The sequence below is a fragment of the Rhea pennata genome, chromosome Z, assembly GCF_028389875.1.
Source record: "Rhea pennata isolate bPtePen1 chromosome Z, bPtePen1.pri, whole genome shotgun sequence".
NCBI lineage: Eukaryota > Metazoa > Chordata > Aves > Rheiformes > Rheidae > Rhea > Rhea pennata.
The window spans coordinates 71,572,508-71,590,510 of record NC_084702.1 but is presented as its reverse complement, the minus strand read 5'-3'; the positions used below and the strand labels follow the sequence as shown (position 1 = coordinate 71,590,510).

At 58.1% G+C, this 18,003-nt stretch overlaps 1 protein-coding gene across 9 annotated transcripts in view; it reads left to right on the top strand.

Moving 5' to 3' along the window:
• CNTFR (ciliary neurotrophic factor receptor) overlaps positions 1-18,003 on the top strand; it is a 215,388-nt gene that overhangs the window by 159,257 nt on the left and 38,128 nt on the right. For all 9 annotated transcript variants that reach the window (XM_062599511.1, XM_062599514.1, XM_062599513.1 and 6 more), the window contains one exon: positions 3,832-4,062. In XM_062599511.1, coding sequence (XP_062455495.1) covers positions 3,832-4,062 — 231 coding nt within the window. The remainder of the gene's footprint in view (positions 1-3,831; positions 4,063-18,003) is intronic.

The following is an 18,003-nucleotide window of genomic DNA, read 5'->3' as shown; positions in this document are numbered from 1 at the left end:
GAAGAGCAAATCACCCAGCCATCCACTGACACACACAACCAGCCACCCACCCACATAGCCATCTGTCCATCCATCCGTCCATCCATCCACCCATCCATCCATCCTTCCACATACACAGCCGGCCAGACGTCTGTTTATACACTTAACCCTTCATCCTCACACGTCTCTGCATCCCCATATGCACCCATCCATCCGTCCATCCATTTCCATAGACATCCATTCTTGCATCTTCATACACTTTTCTGCATCCCATCTGTGCGAGACAGCTATCCATCTGTCTACAGGCATACACATTTGTTTATCCTTCATCCATCCATCTTCTTCCACACTTCTTCCTATCTGTCTGTGTATCTAGGGCCAGGCCCACTCCAGCTATCCATCTGCATAGGAACTCCTCAGATTGGATGTTCTTCCTTCTTTATGCCTGTCAGTATAGGCTGTAAGCTTTTCTAAGGCTAGCTGAAACACAGTTTTCTGATTAGCACAGTCTCTCAGAGACTCTGCTCATCTTTGGCCACTGTCTGAGATGCTCTGGAGACATCTCACCAGCTGTGTGGCCTGAGCTACAGCCATGAACCACCCTCTGTTCTCAGCACCCCGTGCCCAGCAGGGATAGCATCCTCAAAAATGCTGTTTCCAAGTCAGGAATAGTGGTCCTGATGTGGTGTAGAGCATGGCCCCTTGGGCTAGGAATGCTTCCTGGCCCAGAATGGTTATGGCTGTATTCAAGGGATCTAGAGGAGGACTCAGGCCTTCTAGAGTCAGCTCTCAGCCTGCCTGTCTTGACATAGCCATGACCTTGGAGCTCTGTCCTTCACAGATCAGCTCAAGGTGTGGGATTTCACGTGTCAGCTAATGGACCCATTTAGCCCTTGGTCCCATCTCCCACAAGGACCCAGGTGCTGAAATCTAGAGAAAGAGAAAAGAGCAGGACAAGTACGAGGTAGTGCCTCTCCTGTCCCTCCCCACTGTCAGCCAGCTGCAGCCTTCCCAGACTCGCTGAGGCAACTCTGTGTTTTACAGCCCTTGGTGAATACAGTCTTCTAATCTGTATTCATTTAATCACTCTTTTCCCCAAAACTTTTGACATTTGTAGTGACTGACTGATAGACATAGGTTCCTGTAATTTAATAATACATTGTGTGAAAAAAATACTTCCTTTTGCTTGTTTTAAACCTGTTGCCTGATAATTTTATTTGCTGCCCCTTAATTATTGTATTAGAAGAAAGAGCAAGTGGTCATTCCCTATTCATCCTCCCCGTGTCATTCATCGTTGCTTAGATCTCTATCACATCTCCATTCAGTTGTCTCTTTTTCAGGATGAAGAGATCGAGTCTGTTAAGTCATTCCTTACACAGGGGCTGTTTCCAACCTTTGAACCACCACGTTTCCTTTCTCAGCTCCGTTTTCAGCTGAACTGTATTCCTGCTGGCACAGGGACAGATTTGTATGCAGCTTTTAGGGTACAGTATTTTCCATTCTGTTCTCTATTCCTTTCTTCGTAATTCCTGGCATTAGGTTTGTGTTTCTGTTTGCTACCAAGCTGATGTTTTCAGAGGCGTATGTGCAATAACTCCACGATATGTTTCCATGGAGGCTGCAGCTAATTTGGAGCCCGTGCCTGCGTAGGGAAAGCGAGGCTTGTTTTTCCCGTGTGCATCCCTTTCTTGACACAGAGCCGGTCTGTACCGTGATGTCCCTCTGCAATGCTTTTGCACTCAGTTTTAATTTTAGTGCCCTGTAGGCACCAGCAGCACGCTGTCGCCTCTGACTAGCTGACCCTATTTTCCCCATCAGTCATGAACGTGCCGGGCAGCACAAGCTCCAGCTCTGATCTCCATTGAACTTCACGGGTGACGTCTTCCACCGCGCAGACTGGCTGTTTGTTCTTACCTTTGGCTTCCTGACCTTTCACTGCTATAGATCCTCGCAAGGATGTTCCTCGTATTTCATGGCTGCTCAATTTCCTTTGGGAGCTTTTAGTGAGGGACCTGGTCAAAAGTGTTTTGGCACCCCAGGTGTATTTTAGGAACTGGATGGCCTTTGTTTGCACGTGCCACTTCACTTGAAGCCTTGAGCAGGCTGTTGCTGCTGTACACCCTGTGCCCGCTGCAGCAGCACCCTGCCATGCCGATTCGCACGCACGTGCGTATCCATCCCAGCCCTATTTTCTCCTCCAGCACCCTCATATGTGACCAACACATGCTGCTCCTGCTCAGTTAGCAGCTCTGTCCCAACTGCACACATGTAGAAACCACAAACCCCTATAAACACGTGCACGTGCCTGTGGCCCTACGCCAAACGACAGGCTGCTGCGGCTCATCCCCTGCCGATCCCCATGTCCTGCTTCACCCCGTGTCACGCACACGCATGCACACTCCTACCCTTGCCGCACACAGCCCAGCACGGCCAGTGCGGCGACATGGGAAAGATTCAATTGCTAGGGATCATTAATGAATGTCAGCACAAGCTTCCGTCCAGAAACCTGGGAAAATTCAATTAGGCAGCTGGTGCCCAATGAGCTGTATTGCCCCACTTGCACGATGCTAAATCAAATGGCTCAGCAAGGCATCATGTTATTGCAGAGCAAGAAGAAAAGTCGGGCAAGGAGATAAACAGCATAGCACGCAACGAACAGCTGCCCCTTTCCAAAGCATAACACGGCTAGGTTGCCGTCCTCCCACCTGGTTTCCTAGGGAGGGAATTGCAAGGACAACTGCCTGCTTCCTGCCTCCTCCAGTACATAACTCAGGTTTACTGGTGACAAGTCCTGCGGTTCTGTCACCTTTCTGCTTGTCAGCTCTGCCCGGCTGTGGCTGAGCTGTAACTGTCTCGGGAGCACGAGCTGGCTCCCACCACTCCAGCTAGCAACGCGGCTGTAGAAAGGCAGCATGTAGGACCCCAGCACCCATGGGCTGAGAAAGGATATCCCTTTTGCCTCCTTTGACACAGGAGTCTGGCACCCGAAATTTGCTGCAGATCTGGGGGATCGCTCCCCTCACCTTGTTTTAGCACGGTGGGTTTGTCCAGACTGTCCCACATTATTGCAGCCACCCCCACCCTGCCTTTCTCTGGGGATATGGTGCTGGGAAGGCTGAGCACTCACATGCCTGGCTGGGGTCACTGGTGTGGTGAAGGGGTAGGGAGTTATCCAGTACCGCCCCCACTCTGCGAAGGGGCAGTCCCTGTGGGATGTGCTGGCAGGGGAAGCACGCTCCCTCCCCGTTTGGGCACAGGCTCTTCCTCGCAGCATCGCCTTTTGGCAGTCCTTTTTCCTGTTATAGTTTCCTGCTGCCCTGAAGTTTGTGTGTGCCCCAGGGCTGAAGGACAGATAGATATTCCTGGTGGGAAAGGTCCTCTTCTCGTTACTTCTTTACTGGTAAAGTGAAGGAATGTGAGAAAGATGGGTTAGGAGGCAGTTTCTGAGAGTGCATTTGGCTTTGGGTTTGCATCCTCCAGCAAGCCATCAGGATGCGGGAGCAGCAATGACTTGCTGGTGTGAGCATTTGGCAATGTTGTCTCCTGACATGTCTCCTTCAAGGCAAAGGTCAGAGGAAAGCATCCGACAAGATGGATATGGTCTATGAGTCCTGGTCCACCAATCCATGAGGGCTGGTCCACTCTGATGTAATGTCAGAGCAAAGCGTTATCAGAACCAGGAGGGGAACACGGGCTTTGCAGCCATCAGCATGGCATCAGTCCATACCCCAGACCTTCCCTCACTTGCCATATAAACCATATTAAGAGCCTTCCTCCAAGGTAGCCATGGGGTCTTTGCCCTGCTTACAGGACAGAGCTAACCTGTTTTTTTTTCCTCTTCTGCCTCCACAGAAAGCCACATCCAGTACGAGCGGGTAGGCGCAGATGTGACCATGAAGTGTGGGTCCATGGACCGGGAGGCAGCTGTGACCTGGACGGCCAATGGCACCGACATTGATGATTCCCACCTGAATGGATCGTACCTGGTCCTGAGGAATGTCAATCTCACGCAGAGCGGCCAGTACTCCTGCTACGAGGGCTCCTCCTGGCATCTCAAATACCAGACCTACTTGAGGGTGGGAAGTGAGTACCAAGGCGCGTGACATGGGGGGGACACCATGGGACAGACCCTTGCTCTCTGCTCCCCTACTGACCCATCGCAGCCCCTGTCCTGTCCCTGCTAGCGGTATGGTTGCCTGCTCCACCCCCTCCCCCAGTACAAGTTCCCCATGACAAGTTAATCTCAATAGCACGATGCTGGAATCAGCCCCTCCTGCCCCAAAATTTGCATCAAAGCCAGTAGATTAAATGGTGCCCCAAGGACATTTTGGGAAAGGGTGTCATAAAAGGAGGGCTGCGGCCAAGGAGGATGAGTTCTGGCTGTGTCTGCTTGCTGCAGCACACTGGTGTCAGGGGAGCAACCAAACCATGGGGGAAGTTGCTGTGTGTCTCGCGGGACCCAGTGTACGGGTGTAGGAGAAGAGCTGCCTATCTCCCCGGGTTCTGCGTGCCTTAAGTGAGACACGCGCTGATTCACAGATTTCAGCGCGGAAGATAAGAGCGATGCTACGTCTCACACGATGCCGATAGCTGATAGCAGCTGTGTATTTCGTAGGATGCTGTGTTTGTATAACCGACAGCAACCATGTATTTTGCGGTGTAGTGTCTGTAACTGATAGCTGTGGGCGTCTGGAAGCACCAGACAATGTTCCTGTCTATGAAACGGCGACTATTTTGGAGGATGCTGCGAGGTAGCAGCCAGGAGCCCCCCAGGCGTGTGTCACGTACGCTGTGCCCGCCCAGATTTGGGGTACATGGTAGATCCTTTCTCCGCACTTTGTCCCACCTCCACCAGGTCGCTTACGCCAAGGCCAGCGTGGCACCACTACCACGGACCCAGGGTGCAGGAGGAGGACGAGATGTTGCCCCAGTGCTCGGGTCCCACTGCAGGAGGGACAAGGAGGGCTCTGTGCACCTGTAGGTGGAAAGGAAGAAATCCAGGGAAACGGGGTGGGGGGTGGGGGGGGGGCTGCAGCCTCCAACCATCTCCCCTGCAGCTGTGGCATCGCTGCGACTTTGCAATGGCTCTTACATCTGCTAAGCACCTCGCTAATAGTAATCCCTGTCAATCCGCTTGGGGACCCACGGGAATTGCTCAGCGTTAGAGCTGAAATCCTGCTGTTTCCTATTACAGTGTGTTCCTACTTGCCAGTCGCTCGCAGCCCCCTCGCCCCAAACTCAGGGCATGGCTGGACACCACAGGGGCCACCAGCCCAGGAAGAGCAGGTGATAAATAAATAAGTGAATGCCCGGTGTTGTTAATGCAATTAAGTATGCAAGGAATTAATCAGGTGAGATGCTTTTAGTGGTAATTAATTTAATTGCCTGGATTTTAATTTAATGTTCTCCACGAGGTTTCTTTTCCCAGCTCTGCAGCCCCTGCCTGCCTCCCCTCCCCACCTCTCCAGCGTGATTGATTGCCCTGGAGGCGTGCAGTGCCACCGCGGGGCAGCGGGCTCGGGTGGGCCCTTCTTCCCAGAGGGGACGGTGGCAACCTGCTCACGGGCCCACGGTGGCTGGTTTCAGCGGGGAGAGAGCTGGCTTTTCTCCTGGCTGCCAGAGCAGAAAAGGGGATTTGGAAAGGGGATGCTATCAACTTGCCAAAACCAGGGAGAGAAATCGCTTCCAGCCTTGATATTCGGGGGTGCCATTAAGGTCCATCTGTCGCGGCATTTCTGCCCCTGGCCAGACGGAGGTGCAGCATTAGACGGGGCACGGGGGAGCAGCGAGAGCTTGCAGAGGAGTACCTGGGGCTGGAGGGACCTTGGATTCATTGCATTTAAACTGAACGGGAAGCTAAACGAAAACAGGCCTGTAGCTGCGGTCTCCAGTCTTGCAGGGGCAAACTGAGAAGTCATGAGACCAAGCCGATGAAGTCAGCTGGACCGAAGCACGGGGGGCTGAGCGTGAAGGAGGAGCGCTGGGGATCGCATTAACTAAAAGATGCAGACGGTACCTGGAGCGCTGGTGCACCCCAAGCGAGCCGGCGAGGAATGAGGGGTGGGGGGGAAGGAGGCCAGCGCCTGGCCGAGCCGCTGCCGCAAGGAGGACGTTAGGAGCGAGCCGAGCGCCGGCGAGGAGCGGGAAAAGGTGTCAGTTAGCAAAGCAAGCTCCATCTCGGGGGGTCGGCGAGTGCGGGGGTGAAGGGAGCGCTGCCAGGAGTCAAGCTGAGCGAGACCTTACAGAGGAAATTAAAGGGGGTTTTAGCTGTACAAATAAAGAGAAACCAAGGAGAGAAGAGCTGGGCTGGCTGCGCAGCGAGGTTTAAGGGGAGATTAAAGGTAATCTAGGCAGAGCCCCGAGACTGAACGAACAGTGTCTGCGCTGAACCGCGATATGGAAGGGGGCACGAGCCCGGGAAGGGCGCCTGATAAATTAATAAGTGAATGCGCGGTGCTGTTAATGCAATTAAGTATGCAAGGAATTAATCAGGTGAGATGCTTTTAGCGGTAATTAATTGAATTGTCCTGGGGGCCACGGCACCCCCAGAGTGCCGCTGCAGCGGGGAGCAGCAAAATCCTGCTCGTGAGCAAGGTTCGCTGGGGACAGGTCACAGCCGGTGGCGTGGGGTAGCCAGCCTGTGTCCTGTGCTTTAAAAAAGTTAAAAAAAAATAAAATAAAATCAGACAGTCTGGCCCGGCAGCACAGCGGGGCCGCGGAGCGCACTTGGGAGGAAGAGCAGTTAAAGAAAGACGTGGGGACGAATGGAAAATGGGAGAAAAGCTCACGGGGGGCGGGCGGGGGGGCTCGGCAGAGCTGCGTCGCGCCAGATTGACCTGGTGGAGCTTTCTTTGATAAGGGGAGCGATTTCCGAGGCCCAGAAATGCGGTAGACGTAATCTGTCCTGACTTCAGTGGAGCATTTGTTATGATGCCACATGGGAAATTATGAGTTAAACCAGAGAAAATGTGGATTAGTATGAGAATTGGAACAGGGCTTAGGAAATGGCTAAAGGGGGATCAAGTTGTGCTGAAAGGGGAGCTGCCGGGCGGGGGGAGGGAGGGGGAGAGCTTCGACAGCAGCCCTCGGACGAGGCTCCGCAGCGCTTCCCGCGACAGCCCTGGCGTGCCGACGGCTTGTTGGGGGGGAGACCCCGACATTTCCAGGGGGTGGGAATTTCATGCTGGAATTTCACCTCCGGGCGGGAGCCGGTGGCCGGAGAGCGGGGAAGGCGCAGAAGGGCTGCGCGCACCTCGGTCCCCGGGGCGGCCGGGCGCCGGGCGAGCAGCCGCCGCCGCGTTTGCAAGCGCCGCGGCCGGGGGGGGGGGGGGGCTGCAGCTTAGAAAGACGTTGGGAAATAATGTGCTCTTGAGGTTTGGCACGCGGCTCCGCGCGTTGCAGACCGTTATAAAAATACTGCTAATGGGCCAGAGAGGAGTGGAAACGCCGCGGCCGAGAGGCTGCCAGCAGCCGGGGAGCGCGCCTGGGCATGCGGAGGCCTCGGGTGCGGAGCGGGCAGGGAGGCAGAAAGGGGAAAAAATCCCCGTGTGGTTTGACGGAAAACGACATGGAAAAACAACCAAATTAGCAGAAAAACAAACACAGCGAAACCGGAGCGAAGGGGAGCGGGATGCGAAGGAGAAGGGGCGAAGCAACAGGAGCCGCACGTGAGCGGGGCGCCCGGGAGAGCCCGAGCGCGCCCCCCGGCCCGATTAGCGGGCGATCAAACGGCGGCCGCTAATAACTGATCAATCAATCAGAGCCGCCTCTGCCCTGCCCTGGAGCCCCTTTCCTCCCAGCTGGGCTCCAGCTGCGACGGGCCGCAGCTTCCCTCCTTCTGCGTTTGGCTGGTTGGTTTTGTTTTTTGTGTTTTGGGGTTTTTTTTTTGTTCCCTTTGTCGCCCATCCGAAAGTGCAGGAACGGAGAGGATGACGCGGCGGCGGTGGCGGCTCAGAGCCGGGGCGGGAGAAGCGCGCACAGAGGTTTTCCCGCCCGCGACGCTCTCGTCCTGCGCTTCGTGGCGCAGGGATCGGTTTCCAAAGCCTGCTGATGGATTTTTCCTCCAGGAATTTATCCAATCCCTTTCCAAAGCCGTGTAAACTGAGGCTATTTCTAGACCAGCAAGTTAAACACGACGCGGACCGTTCCCTGGCACCGGGGCCAACTGGCACGGAGCGGCGCGTGCCCGTACGGCTGAACTCCTGCGCCCGGTGGCCACATCTCTCCTGCTGCCCAGGGAGGGCCCAGGCCAGTGCCAGCCCCAGGACCATGCCCGAGCAGAGCTTGGCGCAGGACTGAGGTAGCCTGGACCAAAACCGTGCCAGGGATGGTGCAAATACAGGGACGGTGCAAATAAATGCAAGCCTGCAGTTGCTCACGTTCCAGCCCTGGGGGATCTGGCACCATCTGATTTATTGCTGCGGCCGTGGCTGGTGCTCCTGGTGCCTCCCTGGCACGGTGGGACGGCCCCAGGTGCTCCTGGCCCCGGAGCCCCGTGGCAGCCCCGCGGCGCTGCCCAGCGTGGCGCGGCCGGAGGTGGCAGCAAGGGACGAGCGTGACCCCGCGGCTCCCCAGAAAGCGGCGGGGAGGGGGGTATTGCAAACCGCGTTGATTAGATTAGGGCAGTGCCTCATTCATCTGAATTCATCTGTATTTCGCGGCGCACGCGGGCTCGCCGCGCTCGGCCTTTCCATCCCAAGCCGCCGTTCGTTTGGGGCTAGGAAAACTCAAGGAGCAAACTTTGCTGCCTGTGCCCAGATTTCGGTTCCTGGCCCCGCTGGGAGCTGGAAAGGTGTGCTGGGTAACGACACGCAGGCTGCACATCCCAGCTTTTTCAGGAGAAGGCAAAGAAAAAAAAAAAAAGAAAGAAAAACCCCACTAAAAAAAAAAAAAAAGAAAAAGCCCCAACCCACCACGCTCCCAAATGCAATTAGTCCTAATCGAATTAGGAGCCAAAGTAGAAAAACAAACACGTTTGAAGGCAGCGGACGACCTTCCTGCCCTGTCCCGCGGGCCACGCGCTGCCGGCTGACCGGAGCGGCGCGCGTGCACGGCGGTGCACACGCGCAGCAGCGTGCACACACGCAGCGGTGCACACGCGCCAGCACGCGCGCACGCCCCGCTGCCTTCCTCCCTCCCTTCGCCTTGCAGGGCTCGGCAGGCTGCCCAGCTGCAGCATAGCAGAGTGATGCTTCTTTGGCTCGCCGCGCAAAATGCGATAATCTGGGGCGGCCGGCGTCAGAAACAATAAAAATATCCCCTCGCCTGTCCTGGCAGCCCCCGCCGCCCCCACCCCCGGGACCTGGGGGCCCGTGGCATCTATTAGGTGCTGGCCGGCGCTGCTGCCCGCCGCAGCCCGTGCCCAAGCGTCGCAAGGGACGGAGAAGCCGCCGCTTCTCCTGGGAGCCTTTTTGACCGTGGTTCGGTGCCCTCCTGCCCCTTCTTGCCCGCAAACCCTGGGCGGCTTTGGACCCACACGTGGAATGAGTTTGACGGTTCTCAGCTGGCTCTGTCCCGTGCCCGAGCTTCCCGTCCCTGCAGCGGGGGCTCTGGCTCGGGCGAACAGGCTCGAAGGCAGAGCCAGGCCACCCCGTGCCAGCAGCTACGGGGTGGGCGAAGAAGAAGAGGGAAAAGGGGCTTGGGGGCCGCGGCGGGCGCTCAGCAGCACCCCCCTGTCCTTGCAAAAACGCGTGAAATACCGCGGTGGCGCGGATGGAGGTCGGCGCAGCCTCCCCTCACCCCCGCCCCCTGGCTCTTCCCGCTCTCCTTAAGCTGGTTTATCCGCTCGGGAGGCGGGAGCGAGCTGGGTTCGCACCCGACGCTGGGGGAGGAAGCGCTCCGTAACGGCGCTCGCGAGAGGGTCCCGGCCGCGAGCTGCTCCCACCGGGGCCGAGGGTCAGATCCGAGCGCAACTCAGTGTATCTCAGCGGGGAAGACGTTGTCATTAGCTATGGTTTCCCGGGCTGGTGCGCCTGCTGTAAATAATTTAGAAGAGTAAATGTGTGCTAACAGCAGGTCCAGGCAGGGAGGAGAGGAGAGGGAGGAGGATCACGGCTCCGGAAAGCAGGGAAGGGCACTGGGAGTGCAGCGAGATGATTTTTCTCCCGCTAGCAAGCCGGGGTAGCGTCTCCCCCTCCGGAAAAGGAGTCAGAGGGTTCCCATGCCCGCTGGATCCCTCCTCGCCCTGGTCCCTCCCGAGCTGTCAGCATCGGTACCAGAGGCAACTGCAGGACAGCTTCCAGTTGCTCTTGCTCCAAGCACTTTAATGCTGTTTAAACAATTACGCAGTTGATAAATTTTGACAAGAAGAGATAGAAATAGCCTGGGAGAGCCACGCAGTAGAAATGCTCTAAACAGATGTCCCTTTTCTCCCCCTCCTCTGCTCCCTGGGGGTCTTGATCATTTGCTGCCAACTAAACAAGACGGTGTTTGCTTGAGTTGGGATGGGGCGGGGGGGGGGGAGGTGGAGAGCAAAATGCCTTATTAAAATGGTTTACGATGCTGTCCCTAGGGTGCCGGCTGCTAGCTCCCTCGCCAGAAAGGTCTTCCCTCCGCCGAAGGGAGCTCGGCGCCGCTTGGTGAGCGCAGGAGGTCGCTAACGAGGTCCCGCTCGTGCCTTCCTGGCGGGCTCGCTGGGTACCAGACACGGCAGCCAGGGATGCGGTGGGGCGGGAGGTGGCGGGGGGGGGGGACACCCCCGGCCCGATCTGCGCCCAGGCGGCCTCGCCGGGATGCCTCGCTCGGGGAGGCACGCGGGGCCAGCGATGGCCTTCGCGGGGGGGGATGCTCTGCAAAACGCCTTCCCTCGGACTTTACAGCCCGCGGGCATAAACGGTGCGGTGAGGTCCGAAATCAGATCCCGCGCTCTTTCCGGAGGAGAGGGCACGGAAGGAGGTGGCCGGGCCTGCGGCCCTCCCTGCTGTTGGCGGAAACGTGGAGCGAGTGGGAAACCGCTGGTGGCTGGCAGCGGAGGGGGCAGCGCGAGAGCAACAGGCTGCTCCCCGGCTGCAAGCGCCTCCGGTGGCACGCGGCCACCAGGCACCCGCCTGCCGTGGCGAGCCGAACCCGCCGTGCCGGACTAGCACAAGCGCATGCATGAAAGTCCCGGCACCTCCCTGCACTGGAGACCACGGAGGGAAAATGCCGCTGGCTTTTTTGTCTGAAAAGGCCGTGTCTGTTGGCAGAGAAGGTGTGATTTTGGCCATCGGGGCACAGCGCTGCGCTAGCACGGGCTGGTGCCACTGGCTGCTGGTGACTGCTGTGCTGACCGGTGGCAAATGTGCAGGATTTTTGTTCAGATATGAAAAAGAGCGGTGCGTGGGCTCTTTCACGGGCGTTAAAAAGCTCACAGAGATGGCACGCCGCATATTCTGTATCCGCATAATTTTGCTGCATTCCCTTCCCTTGCTTCCCCGTCTCTCAGCAGCTTGTGAATCGGTGTAAACCACAGGGCCAATTCTCATCTGGGGCAAGCGGAGCAGCTGTGAGGGCGGGAATGCTGAGCAGCCAAGCTCTGCTTAATTAGAGTTTAATTACGATGAAAAAAAGCAAAATTGTAGAGAGCAGGGAAGGTCTTTTCCTCCAGGAGGGTGGGCATGGGTCCCTCTCCACCTGGCATGGAGAGAGCACAGTCTGTGAGTTTGTGTTGGGATGCACTGGCCAGAAAGACCAGTTAGGACTATTTGGGACCTCTAGTCTCTGCTCTGGGGGTGCAGAAAATTGGCGTGTGGTGCGCTCCTTGGGGCTGCTTCACCTCTCCATGTGAGCCTCAGAGCCAGCTGCACTGTTTAGGGCACTGCTTTCGGATGGGAAGAGAAGGCCTAGGAGAAGGCTCTTGGACCAGCAGCTACTGCTCTGTACCAAAAGAAGCTCCACGAGTTATTGATATCCCAGATCAATCCCTCCTCGACCCCCCAGAGCAGTGCCGGGAAGGATCGCTGCAGATCCCATGCAGGGTACAAGGGGCAGAGATGTACCGAGAGCATCCTAAAAGGCTGCGTGCTCAATGGGGCAGCCGGGGAGCAGCCTGCTGGTCGCATACCCCGTACTGGGGAAGTGCCCGAAGCAAGGGCCGTGGCGGGCAGCGAGCTTTCCAAGTCACCCGTGCCACCCTGAACAGCGGCTCCTGCCTGCGTTTGGAGCCACGATTGAGCCATCTGCCTACGTCCTACAAGGAAGCAATTTTACCTCCTTACATATCAATCCTGGGACATTATGGGGTGAGTAATTTGAAAAAGACCTTGGAAAATTGGATACTGTGGAAGAATGCAAAGGGAAGAGGGGGGAGCAGTCATAAGGCGAAAGACATAAAGTAGGCTCTTCAGTGGCTTCAAAAGGAGCTGGAGAGATGCCTTCACTCTAGCTGGTCATTACCTCCAAGCGGAGAAGATAGCGGGTATTAAACTAGCAAGCAAAGCCATAACTAGAGCCAATGACTGGAAGCTGAGCACAACCACATTCAAATTAGAAATGAGGCCCATATTTTTAATAGAAAAAATGATTAAGCATTGGAACGAACTGCCGAAAGCAGTGGTGGCTCCTCTGTTGCTTGTTATCTGCAGAGCAAGGCTGGCTGACTTTCTGAGAGATGATTCAGTGAAACTGAGTTACTGGGCTCAGTAGAGGGGTGACAGAGGGATGTAATGGTCTGTGCAACCCAGGAGGTCAGGTGAGATGAACCAGTTTTCTCCCACAGCCTTCGAGTCTGTGAGTTAAGGAAGGTGCGTATCCCTGTCTTGCAGATTTAGCTTTGCAGCCCCAGGTAACGCGACTCTGGCGGCCGGTGGCATGGAGCAGAGCCTGTTCAGAGGGTGCCGAGCTCTCCCTAGGGCCCAGTGCTCACCACGGTCTCTACGTGGGGTGGGGCCAAGACCATGCCCCTCATCCCCTACGGCAGGGCTGGCCTCTGAGATAGCTGGTGTCTGAATGGCAGTGAGAGACTAGAGCCTGTAAGGACAGAAACTAGGGAGATGGGAAGGGGCAGAATCACCCTTGCTGGGTCAAAAAACGGGTTAGACACAGCCTGGTCAGGGAAAGTGATGGGACAGTGGAGGATGAAGGTTTTCCAGAGGTCGCAGCCAGCTGAGATCCCGACAGCTTTGGTCTGCGCTGCTCGGAGCAGTGCTGGGAAGTCAAGGGAAGTGCTGGTGGTCCTGGGGCAGCGGTGAGTTATCGCCCTGGAGCAAGGTGCATGGGAAGCAAAGGGACAGCAGCAATTCCCAGGCCCAGGAAAAGCACGGCAGGAATTGCTCCTCACCCTGCTCACTGACGCCTCGGTTTTGCGTGCAGGCGGCGGGGCGAGCGGGCTGTGGAGGGGAGCAGAGCAGCCCCGCTCGGCATCAAGGGGACGGCAAGACATGGGGCCGGCGGAAAAAAATGCCAAGATCAGGGCTGAGAAAAAGTGGAAAAGGAGACGGGGTGGAAAAATGAATGCGAGAGGTGAGCTCTAACTAGAGGAAGCTCCCACTGACCTCCTCCGAAAGAGGGATCAGCAGCGAGCTTTCGATGAGGAGCCGGCAGGAGACAACGTGCCGTCAATGAGCGGTGGGCAGGGAGCCGGGAGCAGCAGCCCTCGGCGGAGACGCGCCGTGCGCATCCGTCGCGGCCTCCTCCGTGCAGACAGGCAGCTTGGCGCAGAGCGCCCAGAAGCACTTACCTCCCTTAATGGCAGGGCAGAGACTCCAGACCGGCCCATTAGGAGCTGCCGCTCCGCGGGAGTCGGGGCGGCACAGATTGCTCGGCAAGCCGTGGGAGCAGCCGGGCCGCGGCACCGCCGGCTCCAGCGCCAGCTCTTGGCAAGGAGGAAAAGCCGCCAGTGCTGAGCCCACCGCAGGGCAGCCCTGCCCAAGGCTGGGGGCCTGGGATGCGCTCTTTTCCCCCCAGCTTGGTGTATATCAGGCCCAGAGGGTGCAGGAGGCCAGGAGCTGTTGGGCAGGGAGATGTCTTGAAGGTTTGGAGTGAGGGCTGAAGTCTGCTCGTGCAGTGCTTGCACATATGTGAGCAGTCCTTCCTCAGGCGCTTAGACCCGCTGCAACTAGGGTGGTCGGTGGGGACTCTCACAGAAGGAGACAAGCCGTAAAAGTTGGTTGAGCCAGTGCAAGGCCACCTCCTCTCCAGAGACAGAATACCCCAGGGTTGATTCATCTCCAGCGGCTTTTTGAAACTATCTGGCCCCACCAGAAGTGAGAAGAGCTGTGCACCTACCAGGGGAAACCAGGCTTGTGTCCGTGCCTGACCAGGCAGATTGACCCATGTGCTTCAAGGAGACCATCTCACCATCCACAATGCTCTGAGCAGCTCCGAGCATTCGCAGGCTCGTGACACTCTCCGTCACCATGCTGCTGCCAGGGAGCCGCGGGACACGGCTTCGCTCCGAGGAAAACGAGCCCCATCTGAGCCAGTGGCTGCTGTGGGATGCGATCTGGAGCTAGCAGCGGCAGGAGGAGCTGGCTCTCCTCTTTCTAGGAGGGGGCCAAGGCATGTTCACCTACTGCTCCCGGCAGCTGTCCTTGCTTTGCATGAAAGAGGCGCTTTGATTGCTGACATCTGTAGACAATCAGATAAGAATTAGAGTTATTCCTCTCGGCATAAATGGTATTTCTAATCTCATAATCCCTTAATATTGTTCTCACCAGGATGTGGCCACTGCTAATCCCTGAGAGTTTGTTCTTGGGCAAATTTAAGGGAAGCCAGTGGGGAGAGAGGAGGAGGAGGAGTTGGCTGCCTTTCCTCCTCCGACCCCAAGGGTCCCTCCCGAGTATTAAGCCCACGCAGAAGAACCTGCCAGCCAGGGGATGCTGGCTCTGGAGCGGAGGGATCTGCAGAGCCCGTTAAGCGCTGTGGCAGCAGCCCGCCTGGGTCCTTCTTGGCCACCTCACAGGCAGGATCGAGGCGGAAAGCGGGTTGGAAACCCGCACGCCGTGCGCCCGGAGCAGGCAGGGAGCAGCATTCCCCGCGTCCTCGCTGCGTCCTGCCTGGCTGCCCGCCCCGCGGCGGCCGGCGCGGCGCCCGTCCCCAGCTGCGCCGCGCCGGCTCCGCCAGCTGATAGCGAACGGCAACAAGGGGCAGCGCGCGAGATGCCAGCGGGAGCTGGGATGAAATACGGATGAGTCGACAGCGGTCTCCCCCGTCGTCCGCGAGCCGTGTGCAACCCGCCGCGGCGCGGGGGCGGAAATCCCACCGCTGGGCCCCGTCCTGGCCAGAGGTCTCGCTGTCGCGTCTGCGCAGCTGGAAGGAAAGGAGAGGGCTTAGCTATGGGTTACGGAGCAGGCCGTGGCGGCTGCGGGACTCAGGGCACCAAGCGTGCTCCGGACACAGCGGCGCAAAGGGTGCCGTGTGTCCGCCAGTCCTTGGACTGCTTGCAAATGCCAAAGCAAAGAGGGCAGCGGGTGGCGATGGCTTGCAACGAGCCGGCGTAGCTCACCCCAGTGCGCTCAACTCCCGCGCCCTGCAAGCTGGCAACTGACTGGCGGGCGCCCTCCTTGCACAGGGAGATGCCAGGTTTTTGGGGAAGGGATTTCTGAGCAGTTTGCCCAGAGAAGGGGAGGGAAAGGGTTTTGCAGTTCACAGGGAACTTTGCAAAAATGCCCTGGAAGTCAGAGGCAGCTGAAGACTTCTGGTGAATCAGGAGGTTAGAGAATGAAGCAGCGCTCCCATGGAGGCTCCTTTCCCGAGGCCAAGCGGGGGAGAGATCCCCCCCCCCCCCCCCGGGTCTCCCTGCGCGGCCGCGGAGCCGGGGCTGGATCCGCACGGCCGTGCCTCACCAGCTTATCATTTCCAATCCTATCAGAAACAAAACTGCTGCTGCTTAATGCTTCATTACAGGCTGTTAGGCGTCTCCTGCGCTGCCCGGGGGAGCAGCGAGGAGGGCTCTGACTCTATTTAATAACTGCTTCATGGTTCCTAATTGACAGATAAAAACGCTCCTAACTCAGTTTCATCAAACATAATATACGGGCAGGGGCGACGGGGCTGTTTTGGAGGCCGGGCGGCAGCGCGAGTGCTGATCCGATATTTCGACGTCGGTAATCCGTAACGTGCCGGTCTGCCGTCGCAGCGGCTTTCTGCCTCCGTTTTTCAGCTGGTGGTTTTGGCTCTTAAAGCCCCCCTGGGGGGAGGAATTGGCCCCAGGGACCTGCAGAAATGCTGCAAGTTTTATTCTGGCAGCGGGCGGTGCACGGTGCGGGGGTGATGGGGCTCGCAGAGAGCGGTAGCCGCAGTAAAAGGGAGGGAAAAGCTTCGCCACCGAATGTTTGACTTGCGCACGGGAAAGTTTTGAGCTTTCGCCAGGTCGTGCGGGTGCCCCCGTCCCCCCCAGTCCTGCGAGGCTTCTCGGTGCTGCGAGGGGATGCACCCGAGGACGAGCCTTTTGCAGCGCTCCCAGAGATATCTGTGATATCCGCGGTCTCGGCGAGCCAGGAGGCAGCGAGCGCTGGAGGCCGCGTTGCCGTCGCCGCCTCCCTCCGGAGGGTCGCCGAGCCCCGGCGGGGCCGCGGCGGCCTCGGCCGGCTGTGGCGTCGATGCTTGCCGTGATTTACTGCCTCGCGGAGGCTCCGTTTGGGTGGGTGAGGCTAAGAGGCTCCTACTGGCCAGGAGTGACCTCAGCTGCTGGTCGGTGGGAAAGCAGGACGGACATTGCTTGGCCACTTTTCATAGCGAGAGCCCGTTTATAAAGGGGGTATGAAGAGGTAATAGGACGTTGATAGATGCTGCTTCCCTGGGACTGTGGCTTTGGCCAAAATGGCATTTTGCAGAGCAAACCTCGTGCCCACCAGCCCTAAGTGGCATGCGATGGGCAGAGAGCCTCCGCAGCCAGCCGGAGGTATCCGCTCAGGCTGGGTGCTGCCTCGGAGGCTGTCGCGGGAGCGTTACAGCGCCGAGTCCCCATCGTCGGTATCAGCTCTCCAAGGAACCACGCGGTGCGTGGTGAAGATGGCTAAACCCGCCCGCTCCGTGCAGCCGCCCACGTCCTTGTTTGCTCTAATCTCCAAGCCGAAAGGAAAGGATCGGCTGCTTTGCCCGGCACCGTGCCTGGAATTGCATGACCGGCTCCTGAAAAGCGGGCCATCCCGTGCTGGCTGGGCTCGCAGGAAAGGTAGCGGGGAGCAAACGTGCAGCCGCGGAGCCCGGGTTTGCGCTGACGGTGGGGGCAGCAGGAGGCCTGGGTTAAGCACGTGCTTTCCATCCATGCCGCTAGCATCTGCCGGCCCGGGCTGGCAGCCGTAACATCCGCCCTGGGCTCCAAAGTCATTTAACGGGCCGACGTTTGCCAAGCTGAGGGGCCTGCGAGCGCATGGAGAAGAGCAAGCGGTGGCATTCGGCATGCTGCTCTCGCTCCGTTTCGCACAAGTCGGAGCGTTTAGGATAACACCTCCCGTCCCCCCGCCGCGGCTCGGCACAGGGGCCATCAGCACCTTTCCACATAACGCTGTCACCGTTAGTAGCTCCGCCGGATTAAGAGCTGCCCGGGGTCTCTACCAGCCTCGTTATCCCATTTTCTGCCCCCGAACCCATCTCTTTTTCCCGGCCGGCCGCCCGCTTTCGAGCTGCGGTTCATGCCAGGCGGGCGGGCAGGCAGGGGGGCTGCCGGTGCGTGCCGCGGCCGTGGCCGTCGAGAGGGGACGTCGCTGCCGAGGGCCCCTCTCCGCCGCAGCCTGCGGTGCCGCTGGACCGTCGTCTCCAGGCTGATCCGCCGGCTTGGAGGCAGCCGGCCCCCGGCCCTTGGTGCTATAGCACGTACGTGATGCGGAGCGGGAGAGACCGCTGCGGCCGGCTGGCACGTTGTAAATCTCGGGGGGGGGGGGATTTAAAAAAAAGAAAAAAAGAAAGGAAAGGAGCAAAGAGCCTGGAGGGTGAAAAAAAAAAAGCAGAAGGGAGAAACTGTTTTCCCAGAGCCTGAAGCTCTCAGGGGTGGGGAGATCGGCAAGGCCGGGTCGTGCGCCTCGCTGGGGTACGGCGTGCCGCTGTTTATGCTGGAAATGAGTTTCTGTTTATTGCAAGCTGTGGTGGGGAGACCGTGCACGTCGA